Raw genomic sequence first — 12,959 nt, forward strand, 5'->3', positions numbered from 1 at the left:
AGTCTCTTGGCATCTGGCATCAACCCATTTGTCACACATCAATATCAAAATCCTTTGGACACAGGCGCCACCCGAACTAGCCAGTAGTCTTTAAGAATTAGTCACCTCTTACTCAACGCTACGGATAATAGAAAACGGAAAGAAAAGTATAGCCTTGGCGTGTTAGTAAGTTAGTTAATATAATCATGGCGTTGTGATATCGTTTGCTATTTTTGTACGCTAGTATATGACTTGCGCAGCCGTCATTTAACACCAAGCCAAACGGCATCCACATTGTCCCATTTGAACTAAATGGGCTTGAGAATGCTTTCTTCGTTTTGCCTAATGAACGCCATAAGTCAGTCTTTGTGAAGACGCTCTATTCTGTTTGCTAATGCTCAGAATTGTTGTGAGGAATATTACACCAAACTCTGCCGCCCTGTTAGGTCATGACATCGAGGTGTACCAATCCCGCGCCCATGGATTCTTCTGAAAGATCCTCGAGCGACCCCATAGTCGCTGAGCAGGAGGTTACCGACATCTGTCGTCGAATTCTGGAAATTTTCTTCGAGTATGCTCTGAACAAAATCGACCACTCAAACGCAGGGTTCGAACGAGGTGCACAGAATTTCGTGCCAGTCGTTCGTCGATTCGTCGCTGCAGGGGAGCGAGTAGAGGCCTGCTTGCCAGCATTTCCGTTCAAGTCGGCAAACAAGGCATACAAAGTTCTAGGGAAACTTCCCGATAAAGCGGAAGAGTTAGCCCTGGACCGGCTAAATAGCATATGCAGACGCATACAGGATATCTACCCACCTGGGGCGCGAATCACCATCATCTCAGATGGCATCACGTACAATGGTATGTATAGCGCCATTAACCGTTACACTTCCGAGAAGAAGTCGGCTAATACCGCTATAAGACTTATTAAGCATATCCGATCAGGATACCTGGGCGTACGGAGAGGCTCTACGTACTCTAGCCACAGAAAAGAAGTTTGATTGCATCAACTTCTCTAGGATGAAAGATCTATTGGATTTCCCTCTTCCTAAAGAGATAAACGAGATTACCTATGTTGCTAACTGTACCAATTTCCGCCGGGTCCTTCTTAACCGTTATGGTGACCCAGACCTTGATATTGATGATGAGATTGCTACAAATCTTGATACTAAATTAACTTACCTTGGTTATAAGAGGTTTTTGGAATCTGATTTAAAGTATATTTTTCCTCGAGGGGCTGGCCGAAGTTCCAACTCCTATAAAAGAGACTGCAAGTATATTGCAAAGCAAATGTTAATTCGGGGCTATGTAAGTGAAAAAATCAAGGGGGAAAAATGAAGGGCGACATTTTCATGTCTTAGTATGAAATCTAACGATTGAACCTATTATAGGCTTTCGCCAAAGCTGTTAAGAATGCCTATCCCGGCTACCTTCGTCTCTCTATCCATGAATCCATCGGCGCTGTCGCTAAGATATCTATATCCCTACTCAATACAAAGACTGGATTTACGACCCCATGGCATTGTAGCGTAGCTCACCTCGCGGATGGAGAATGGATCAGCGCCCCCATGGGTGAGTTTTCTAAGAATCCTAGGTTAGAGCTTGTGCACACCAATGGCGTTCCGAGTTACTTCAAAGAGATACCGGATGCAACCAGCGGTGGTCTTTGCATCAGCGCTTCGTTTGCGAAGGCAAGTGCAATAACTACCAAAGAATATTTTGATAGCACTTCTGGATCGTCTTCTGGCGTTGCTACGCCTAGCAGTCGTCTCACTGTCTCGGATCCTCGTGCCGACGATGTCCCAACACCTCGCACGCCACCTTGTCCCAGCGCCAGATCAATCAGCCCCAAACAGATCGCCAAGAAGAACAATGCTAGTTTTCCCGTGTTGAGCGAAAATGATGCATGGGGAAAACCGTATGGCCGAAGGCTTATCCCGCAAATAATGGACAGCCTGGCAGCAGCGGACCCGTCACGTACGGTATACTCGCTTGCCATGCTCTCTAAAAACTCGCTCACTTACAGGCATATTACCGCTCGCGCCTTTGCCCAAGCCGTTGATAAGACCGCTTGGTGGCTTCAGAGCCAGGCAGGAAAGCCCGACTCGATTCAGCCCGTTGGCTATATTGGACCGCGTAAGTTGTTGAAATGAACTTGTTTGTTAAATTCGGTGCTGCAGTGGCTAACATCAAACTTCGAAGATGATTTGCGACATATCCTATTGACCTATGCATGCGTTAAAGCTGGTTATGCTGTAAGTCAACGATGGATGCGAAAACAGACCCTACCCTCTCATATCGCGTAGAGTGGTTTCCACAAGTTCTTACTTTGCGTAGGTTCTGAATATGTCTCCGAAAAACAGCACAGAGGGAACGCTAGCGGTGCTTGAAGCAACGAAATGTAATGTATGGGTCAGCGCAGGTGATGCAGCTCCAATCCCGCTGGTCAACGATGTTTTGCAGAAACGCCCTATGAAAGCTCTACAACTCGCCTCACTTGATGACCTTCTCAACGCGGTATCTGTCGAGCCTTTCCCATATACTAAAACTTTCGAAGAGGCCGTAAATGAACCGTTCTGCTTTCTACATACTTCCGGAACTACGGGCATTCCGAAGCCAATTCCCTGGTCTCACGGTTTGATTGGAACTATGGATGCAGTACGGTTGCTACCCCCTGTCGACGGCGACGGCGGTCTGCCCCCTTGGACTGCGGACTGGAAGGCTGGGGACACGATATATTCGGCATTCCCCATGAGCCACGTATGTTCTTTTTGACTCTACTAGCTTTGTAAAATATGGCTAATGACAGTGTCACAAAATCAGGGCGCCGGCACCATTATGGACATCCTTATGCCAGTCCTCTACGAGCTACCTTGTGTCTTGGGACCTATCAACACGATTCCCAACGTCGATTTCATAGGAAACCTAGCGGAGAGTATCAAGATCGACATCTGGAGTATGGTGCCATCTCTTGTGGACGAGCTAGGTGAAACGCCTGAGGTTTTAGCCAAATTCAAGTCGTCCAAGTTCATCTGTGCATCTGGCGGGCCGGCCAGCCCGGTCAGTGCCGGCAAGGCGAACGAGGTTATACGAGTGCTCAATCTGACGGGCACCACCGAGGGTCTGTTCATCGGCAACCTTGTACCACCGAGAGAAGATTGGTACTGGTTCTGCTTCCACCCTTCTTCGGGGTTTGAGTTCAAGCAGTTGGATGAAGACACATACGAACACTGGGCGCATAAGAATGACCAGTGGCAACTTTTTCAGGGCAGTACGTTACTTTTCCCATTTTCTTATTCCAGAAGACGATAAAATTATTGATATTAATGAGTCGTAGTCTTCCACACTTTCCAAGATAAGGAATCTATCAACTTCAAAGACCTGTACATGAGGCATCCCACAAAACCAAATCTATGGGCCTTCAAAGGGAGAAGCGATGATCTCGTCGTTTTGTCCAATGGGTACAAGATATCGCCACTTGAGATGGAAGCTTACATCACCACTCACCCTGCCGTTGAAGGTTGCCTTATATTCGGCACTGGCAAACCACAGGCAGGCTTGCTGATCGAGCTAAAGGACCCGTCCAACAAGTCGGAAGAGCTCATGGAAAGCATATGGAAGACCGTCCAAGAGGCAAATTCCAAATCTCGCCACAAGAACCAGCTATTGAGGAGTTTTATCACTTTCGCAACGCCTGACAAGCCTTTCTTCCGCACGGACAAGCGTACGATTAAGAGACCAGCCACCTTGGCCCTCTACGCCAACTTTATCGAGCGCTTCTACAACTTACAGAACGATGATAACGAAGACGGAAGCAGTAGTGTTATTGTCCTCAATACGAGTTCAATTGAGTCGTTGCAGAAGTTCGTTCTCAAGGTCATCCAACCCACGTGCCATGGGGCCGAGGGAACAGTTGATCCCGACACCGACTTCTTCCAGCTCGGGATGGACTCGCTCGGGGTTATGTCAGCCGTGAAGGAGATCAGGGCTGTGACGAAACTAGACGACCTCTACCCCCGACACATATATTCCAACCCTACCATTACCAAGCTCTCTGCTGCCCTTGCCAGGATGCTTGCGAAGACCACCAAGCCGGCACAAGAAAGCGAGGCTATCGACATTACCCCTGTGACCAACTCAGCTGGGGCTGCCGAGGGCAGCAAAACGACCAAGCTCAATCGCGCAATCACACGACACAAGGCCCAACAGTCATTCAGGCTCAATCCAATAGACTATATCCATGGAAAGGTTTTCTTTGGGCTCGTCTTTTACATACCGCTACAAGAAGGTGCCAGCTTTCAGGAGACCTTCGAAAATCTTCAGGCCGGTCTTAATCGCACGTTAGAGCTGATCCCGGCCCTCGCTGGCAAGGTCATCGAATGCTCGGAGGACGAGGTTGGCTATGTCAAAGGAGAGCGCAACCTTTCAATCCCGCCCCCGTCCAAGGCGGCTTCGTTCCGCAATCTCCTACGGTATAAGGACCTCTCTGGCGTTGTGTCATCCTTCGCCGAGCTGCGCGAGTCGGGCTTCCTACCGTCGAAGGTCAGAGATCATCTACTTATAGAAATCGAGCCCTATTTCCAGTTTCCCGCCGCCGTCTTTGCGGCACAGGCCAACTTCGTCGATGGCGGCTGCCTTCTCACCACCGAGTTCAACCACACTTGCTTCGATGGCGTCGGCAGTTTTACTGCTCTGCGGGTCTGGGCCGAGTGTTGCAGATATCTGCAGGGCGATGAATCAGCCACGTGTGATTGGTTCCACCCTGAGAGCTTCAACCACAGCCTGCCTGAGATTCTTCACGAACAAGAAGGCTGGGCCAAACCGTTGGAAGAGGTAGATCCTGGCACGTGGGCCTGGGTACCATTTAGCCCACCCGACAACTACATAGAAAAGTCGAAGACAGCGCCCGAGTCGATTCGGAAAAACTGGCATCTCCCATTGCGACCGGAAATCCCCCGACACCCTGCTATGCCGGCGCAGCGCCCCTCGCATAGCCTGGTCCCAACAGTTTTCCGGATTTCGAAAGAACAGCTGGCGTTACTAAAAGAGCACGTCCAGGCTGACCCGGAGACACAAGGCTCTGTACCATCAATCATTGACATTGTGCAAGCCTTGTTGTGGCGAACTATCCTCCGGGCGCGGTACCGCGTGGCAACGGAGATCCAGAAGAAGACTTTTGGCCCCAACGACATCTCCATCCTCGAACTGTCGACGGACGGGCGACCCTACTTCAGCGAGATGCTGCCGGAAACGTACATGGGCACTACGGTTCTGTACAAGCGACCCAGCATCGCCCTTGAGACTCTCTGCGCGCCCGGGACGACGATAGGCCGCGTGGCGCGCCTGTTACGCGAGTACGGATCACTCGTGAGCCCGCAACTCGTCCACGACGTCTTCACCCTCTGCCAGAACCTCGGGGACTATACCCAGGGCAGACTGGCATCCGTGGGCCGAGAGCACATGAACCTCGCCATTACCAACATCATGATGTTCCAGACCGACGACCTCAAGTTCGGCGAGCGCTTCTTCGCGAATGGCGGCGCGCCCGAGGTGATGCGACTCGCGCTCGACCGCCACGGCGACAAAATCCGCGCCATCGCCGTACTGCCCATTACGAAGGATGGTGCTGTTGAGTTCGTGGTCGGCACTATCCCTGAGGAGCTGGATATGCTCTTGACAGATGAGGAGTTTACGCGGTACGCCTGTTTGTGGGATATTAGCAACTAAAAGTGTTTTTATTTTATTTTTTTCGGCTTCTCCTGAAGCAACGCTTTAGCTACAAGTCAGCCTATGGCTTACGGGGATTGTATCTTGCTCGGTGGTTGGGGGAATTCTCCAAGGGATGAATTTTCCGTTTGTGTTTGATAGGGATTATTGTAGACTTTCTTTTGCTAGAATTATTGTTGAGGGGTACTGAATCGCGATGATATGATCGTGCACACAAATGTTGAAGTGTTGGTATGGAAGCCTCCAGGACTTCTATCCGTTCTCCGGAACTATTACATAACGTGCTATTCCTAGTTATTAGCGCCTTTGCCAATATTGATTACCGCCCGTGCACCAGGTATAGCGGCGGTCCCGAACGTGCAAGATATGGAAGTCCTAAAAAGGAGTGGACACGTAATCATGACCTAACGCGCTCAAATGAAGTGAGAATACGGCTCTGAAGCCTATAGGGTTATATACGGATGCTACGATATATATAGTTTATAGAACAGCTAGCCGCGCCCCAGTGCCCTTGCGGAGGCCGGGTCTCGTACCCCTACAGCGTTAAACACTATCAATCAATGGAAACCCGACGACCTAGCACGTCGTTTTTGCGTCGTCGCTCGTGGTCCCCCTTTGTGTTTCTATGCCCGACCATAAGTAAAGGAAGCTGTCGCGACATCCGCAGCAGCAATCTGATTAGGCGAGACGCACGCGTTTCGTATAGTCCGCCCACCGAAAAGGAGGCAGGGTATTGGCCTAGCTGCGCTGGTGTTAGGTCGGGATAACAACGTGATACCTCTCGTTGCCTGTTTCTTCTCCTCTTCCTCTGTCATGGTCATGTTCCTCATCGGTATCACTACTATCTTCGTCTTCCTCGTTGATCACCGTGCTGCTTATTACGCTTGGCTAATAGTCGCATGACCCGTAGCGACAGCGACGATGACGACGACGTATGCCCAACGTCGATAGGTGGGTGCTTGTCCACTTTAGCGGCGGTTGCCAGGAGCCTTGTCTCGAGCTATTATAGAATTGAGTGAGTAATTTGTGAGATTAACGGGGACGTGTGGTATTACTGTCGCGGTTGCCGTCATTAGCGCGTTTAGTTTTAAGGGAACAAGAAGGTCGAGAATAGCAATAGCATAGGGTGTAGGATAGGGGTTGGAGCTGGCAAAAGTGACTGCCAGATACCTACTTAGCCATATCTGCCTGGGTGCGGAGGCTGGTACTTTCAAATGTTTAGGGTAACCTGTCTCTCTGCAAGATCCCAGTGTTTCCAAAACAGCTTCTTCCCTAAATGGTGTGCTACGCTACAATAAATGACGACTACACAAATAGATACGTTCTATTAGTCATGGGACAGGGATCATACCAACCTCCGCCTCCCTCACTCTGAGCCCTTTCTAATTGATTTGTTTATAAAGGGAGGAGTTGGGCTGTTTTCTTACGCATTCTCTAACCAATAAATCAGTGAAGTACTAGTTGCAATGGTACGATTGGGGCATTCCTTACTATTGAATCTCGGACATCTCCGGTCTCATACCGCCAGGTAACACTCCTAGCAAGGGAGTCGTGTTGAGTTGCAAATCAGGTAATAACCAGATAGACATGTATCTTTAGGTACGCAGAGAGTCCCGTGCTTCGATAGAAAATAGATGCAGTTCAGCCTAAGGTGCCACTTAGTCAGTATCATGCGACTGAAAATAGTAGCCATCTTAACACCCATGAGCCGCCACAATGTCTATATAAAAGGCATCAGTTTTACAATTATCATGGCAAGTAATCATTGAGGTTCAAAATCAGTCTACACAATATTGATCATAATTCAACACGCCAACAGACTCAAAACCATACTTATTGCCTTTGCTATGTCTGTAACATTCCATCTCCCATCGCTTCAAATCTGCCCAGACGATTATTTCAAACTTGAACTTACAATAGACGACGACGGCATCAGCAGTTGGAGTCAGCTCCGATATCTCGAAATCCATGTATGGAATACTGACGGGTATCCAACGTTGAGAAAGATGAGGACGAGGTGGCAGGCTCCCGGACCCCGCTGGCACATTGTTTGGAAAACCAAATGGTTTAAAGATCTTGAGCCATGTGAGACATACCGCATTGTTGTATCGCTCCAGACCGGCACGCAAACCGTCAAACAAGTTTCAAGCGAGGCAATAACCATATTGCCCTATTATAGTAATTGAGATATGAAACGTTGACTCAGCCAGCAGTTGTCAGTATCTACCTCTATGAGTGATCAATGTCACTCCGCCCCATGCAGTATTGTCGCATTTACTAACCTATCCCAAGAGCTAAAGTAAACGAAATTAACGCCGACCACTCATCACTCGCTTACTTTTACCTTTATACCTTTATCCTAATATTCTTCTTTGCGGAGTGCTTCTTTTCACATTTGTTTCTCGTCGCAAACTTGGCTCTTGGTTAGGTGTCTTATGAGATAGATGTTATGATTCAGCTTATTATCTAACTCGAAGCTCAGGGTTCTACATTTGCGGCTGCGAGCGCACAGCGTTAATGGGCTAAATATTACAATGAATAAGATTCTGTTCATTCATAAGTCGCTTTCCAGTTCAAATTCTCCTTTTGAGATTAAAGGATCATTATGCCCCAACACCTTGTTTTGTAGTCAACTTCCAAAGTCAGCTGTTTCATGATTCCGCAATATAATAGAATAACATCTCTCGATATAGCAGAAAGCTAAGAGCAAGTAATAATTTCGCGTTGCGTTTAGCGAGTTCAACAACTGGTACACAAGAAAAGCTTCGCCAGCTGATGGCCTTCGAAAGCACTTGAAATTCAAAACTCACAATCAATACCAACGTACAAATGAGCAGAGCTAAATGGGCAGTTATCGGTTCGTTTTCGACTACTAGTTATACATAGCTATATTAGTTACACTGTATATCACCAGAATTAATATAGTACGCTATATAACACCTATATTATGTATTTATTTTAGCTTAACTATGTTTAACAGAGGCATTATAAAATTGATAATAAATTCAAGGCTTATAGAGTTATTAAGAGCAGAAGCATTAAAGGTAAAGGTGTTAAAGTTAAATGTGTATAGTCCATACCAGCTGAACGTGCAGTTTGCCTTGCACTTTGGCCGTACGAAGGACCATTGCAAGCTGTTCATGATCTTTCAAAACATGCAGGCAATATTGGGCAATATTGGAAAGTGAGGTTATACAGACCTCGCTTTATGAAACAGGCCAATGAGACCTAGGCGGTCAGGTCTGGCAGACGGACCAGTTGTATATAGAGTCGAGTCAAGCCACCAGGCCAAGAAGGAGTTGGTTGGTCAAGGACTCCTGTAGCCTTAGTTGATCATGGTAATCTGAATAGCTTCAATTTTAAGCCCAGATCTCTACCCTTGTTATACAGGGCCAGAACGTTATCTACGAATCCTGCCATATAGCTATATCGAAGCTGAAGCTGGGGCTTCGACATATCTTGCACTGCCAAGTTTGACGTGTAATGTCTAACAGCTATCAAATTCTCCATCTGAGTGTGAAAACATAGGCTTTAATCATTTTGACTAGTTCTCAACGTTAAATTCTCTAATTACAACTAGTTCATATAATTTCAGAAAATGAAGATCAAGCCTTGAAATTTGATCTAATTAGTTTCATCAAGCCACAAGATAATGACAAGAGTGTATTAATAGTTTAAATTCTAACATGCATAAACTGAGTTTGATGATATTGTTCAATGGCAGGCTTCGCAGTCATTTACCTAACGGTGCAATGTAACAGGAGTTCCCTAGGCAGACCCCATTCAAAACTCCATGACAGACAGGCTCGGTGTTGTAGTAAAGTTATAGATCAGTACCATCAACGAACCGAATAATTCCTACGGGTCCAGCCTTAATAGTATCTAAGTTCTAAGCTGCATTGCCGTATAACTCCGATGGCTCCGATGATACTGCAGAAAGTATCTCTACTACATTACAGGCTAGTGCTCTTGTGTTATCTTTCAAGGGTAGTTCACTAAAATCCTTTGCGGGTGTCCTAAAAGCACAAATACGCCGTATTTCACCTACCTTTGGGCAGACAGGCCAACAAGTTAGCTTATTTCCGGGATTTGGTTGGCAACATTTTACTTATGGGCCAATCGGATGACATGAGCTACATAGGTCGGTAAGCAGATATTAAGAGTAGAATACCGACGCATTTTTTTCTTGTCTTTGGGTTATATTGCTGTTCAATCCTTGGTCAGCCGAGTAGCTAGTGTAGGTCTTACCAACACCGCTTCGACTTGCCCCTCCCTGTAATACATGGATCGTATCCGAGAGGCCTAAGCGCAACCCAGCACGAGACTACTAAGATGAATAAAGTATTCTCATGCCTAATAGAGTAGACTCAACTGTCTAGAATCATCCCGAGAGTCCTATATAAAGATTCGCGGTTTGTTATAAGGACACACTAGCCTCAAAGTACTATGAGCCGATCGCTGGATTGTGGTCGATAACAGGACCTGATGACCGGTTGACACGGAAATTTACGCTCTAAATATTAAGCACCATCCACATTACGGCAAGAATATTCTTTGATATGAATAACGTAAACAATTAGCGGTTATTAGTTCATGTTCCTCATCATGAGAAACACGCGCCCGCGACTTACAACATGATCTAGGAGTTTCTGCAGCATCTTGTTTCAGCAATGTATAGTACCTAGTTATTTGTATATCACGTTGTCGGAATCAATTAAACGCGCCATCTATTCCATATACTCTGTAATCAATGTATCGTGCCATCGCACAATCGGCCAACACGTGGTACCGGTAGGTCAAATACGAAAAGGCTAATACTTGGCGGCACGGCACGACAACAGCGCTTGCGCACATCAACCGTCTAGGCAAAGACGTGGTTGGTTGCCAAATGCCAGCATGTAAGCATGGGCCTATGGGCCGCAGTACTGGGGAATGCCTGGCAGTGCTGAAAAGATCGTCGGGCTGGCTGTGTGGCTGTTTTCCTCGTGTTCAACGCCTGTTGCCAAGAATAACCCCACAAGGATGAGCAGTTGCGATGATCTACGGTATACGTATGTATGTATGAAGGACTTTGGTACTACGTAATGAGTGAGTGAGTGAGTGAGATTTCTCAAACAAGATGTATAAATCACCCTCAAACACCCGTCATAATTATCGAACACCATCACTATCACCATCGCACAAGTACAAGTACAGCCCTCCCTAGCAAACTTCCGTCGTCTTAATCAAACCTGCTCTCTTCATCTCTTGAATCGATTACGTATCCAATCACGCCAACCAACACAATCCAAAATGCGTGCCACATCCTTCGCTGTCTTAGCCACTGCCGCTGCCACTCTCGCCAGTGCAGCCCCAACCTGCCAGACCCCACAAACCGCTACAGTCGTTGTCGAGACAGCGCACGGTGGCGCATTCAACGACCGCACCAACGTAACTATCTCTGTTCCCGTCGGGCCTGTGTACGTCAACGGAGATGCTTTAGCCGCCGTCTCGACCCTCTACTTGCTCGGCCCAGACACTGTCACCTGCAGCCCTTTCAAGGCCCAGGACGGCACCGTCAACGGCGGCTTACCTTTCACTGTCGGCCAACCCTCGCTACTGTCCACCAACAGTGTCGTCGTCGGTAGTCTTGTTTGCACACCCTTGACACCTGCTTAAGAGTCGCTCAGGTTGCAGTAGAGCTACACACGATATGGCCTCTCAATCAGGCAGAGCACCAGGGCATATGAAGGGCTACAGTCTGTAACTAGACTAGTATCGCTTTACTACTACATTGATCCATCTCGCGGTGGCATGAGATAAGATGTACAAATTTGAATATTCTTTGGGTTAATATAATTCACTATTTCCTCAGGTTTGGCTATCAGAAATAGACCATGAGGTGAGGGGTAGAAGGGTAAAAGGGGGTTTGGCAATGTCGTGGAGCAGCTAAATAGATAATAACCTTAAATATGACACGTTCGTGTGAGCTCATAATTAGACAACAGAAATATAATTGCATTCAATCTATAACTCCGTTCGCCGTGCAAGATATTGATAGGTACCGGACCATGCCCAGAACGGAACCCTGTCAAAAGCAGCCAGATTGCCCGACTCGTCATTCCACAGGTAGTGCTCGTTCCAGGCAATCATGTGCACAATGCCACACAGACTCTCTCTCCCCGCTACAGACCGGAGTTCAAAAGTTTCGTCCCGATGAGCCACCGCCTACATATTCCTAACAGATAATTTGCTCCGGCGACAACTTGATTCATAAAGAGAATAGGGCTAACATATATCGCAGCCATGTTGTGGTAGAGACGACAGGGGATTCGCATTTAATACTTTGGTAGTGCTTAGATGGATGTTTGAGCATGATGAACCTCCTGAGCACCATCTTATCTGCCTTGCCTCCAAGTGTCTCGCGAAACTCGCAATTTTAGAGTTTCCCCTTGTGGCTTGATGTTCTTAGGATACGGAAATTCTAGTTATTTCAAGGCATTACACTCATCGTCGTCAAGATATAATTTGTTTTCGCTCATACCGCACTGTTATTCACAACAAACAGAACAACATACTGTACACCAACCTAATCTCAATGCCCCCACACAGAAGCAAGCTGCAAACACTTACCCGGCCCTTCAGCAATGTTACTCACGAAGAGTCTTCATTATGTGCACAAGGCTCAAACTAAAGCGCCTCCGTAGCGTATCTCTTTGTTGTACGGCACTGCATATTTTAATCGCTAAATTATCCGCTATCACTATCCCAGAAAAGTCGGGCCGAGCATGACAAAAACGGCTAGAAGGTGGCTCTCGGAAGCCTTATTCGATTCCAGTAGTCTTTGAGGCGAACACATCAATATGAGCTTGAATGGATTGCGTCTCCTGCGACGTTCAACACCAGTGGGCGTGCCCTCAAGACAAAATCTTTGCGAGCACTAACAGAAGTTGGTCAGTGTTCGCTGACAGTAAATTCAGGGCACGATATTGCCAGGAGCTCGGTAGGTCTGGGAACCTCTGGTTGCCGCTCAATATATATTGGATAGCATGGTATCTCATGCCGAATGACCGGGAAAGCATCCCGTCGCATTGTTTGCGCTGCCTGTGTCTCCCGAGCAGAGGTCAGACAAACCTCTAAGGTCTAGATAGTCCATTACCTCTTACATTATTCTAGTTGAAATTTCAGGAAGCCTATATGTATAAATACAGTATGGAACCCCAAATTTGACCTGGCCACGGCTATGGTCAAGTTTCTTGCCAAAATCTCTAGGAATC

At 47.2% G+C, this 12,959-nt stretch overlaps 2 protein-coding genes across 2 annotated transcripts; both read left to right on the top strand.

Annotated features, from left to right (window-relative positions):
* Positions 1-458: 458 nt before the first annotated feature.
* F5B22DRAFT_653742 (transferase family protein) lies at positions 459-5,703 on the top strand (the record flags this gene model as incomplete). Its single annotated transcript, XM_047979745.1, has 7 exons — positions 459-837; positions 899-1,284; positions 1,368-2,112; positions 2,179-2,231; positions 2,314-2,736; positions 2,800-3,247; positions 3,314-5,703. 7 exons carry the CDS (start codon positions 459-461, stop codon positions 5,701-5,703), a joined length of 4,824 nt encoding a protein of 1,607 aa, XP_047832783.1.
* Positions 5,704-10,783: 5,080 nt separating this feature from the next.
* On the top strand, positions 10,784-11,708 carry F5B22DRAFT_598269 (uncharacterized protein). Its single transcript, XM_047974355.1, has one exon. The coding sequence runs from the start codon at positions 10,996-10,998 to the stop codon at positions 11,359-11,361; it is 366 nt and encodes a 121-aa protein (XP_047832784.1). The 5' UTR covers positions 10,784-10,995; the 3' UTR covers positions 11,362-11,708.
* Positions 11,709-12,959: the final 1,251 nt, after the last annotated feature.

This window comes from Xylaria bambusicola (assembly GCF_022495145.1).
Source record: "Xylaria bambusicola strain CBS 139988 unplaced genomic scaffold F5B22scaffold_11, whole genome shotgun sequence".
Taxonomy (NCBI): Eukaryota; Fungi; Ascomycota; class Sordariomycetes; order Xylariales; family Xylariaceae; genus Xylaria; species Xylaria bambusicola.

Coding starts and splice junctions, on each gene's coding strand:
- F5B22DRAFT_598269 (XM_047974355.1), top strand. CDS start 10,996: ATGCGTGCCACATCCTTCGCTGTCTTAGCCACTGCCGCTGCCACTCTC.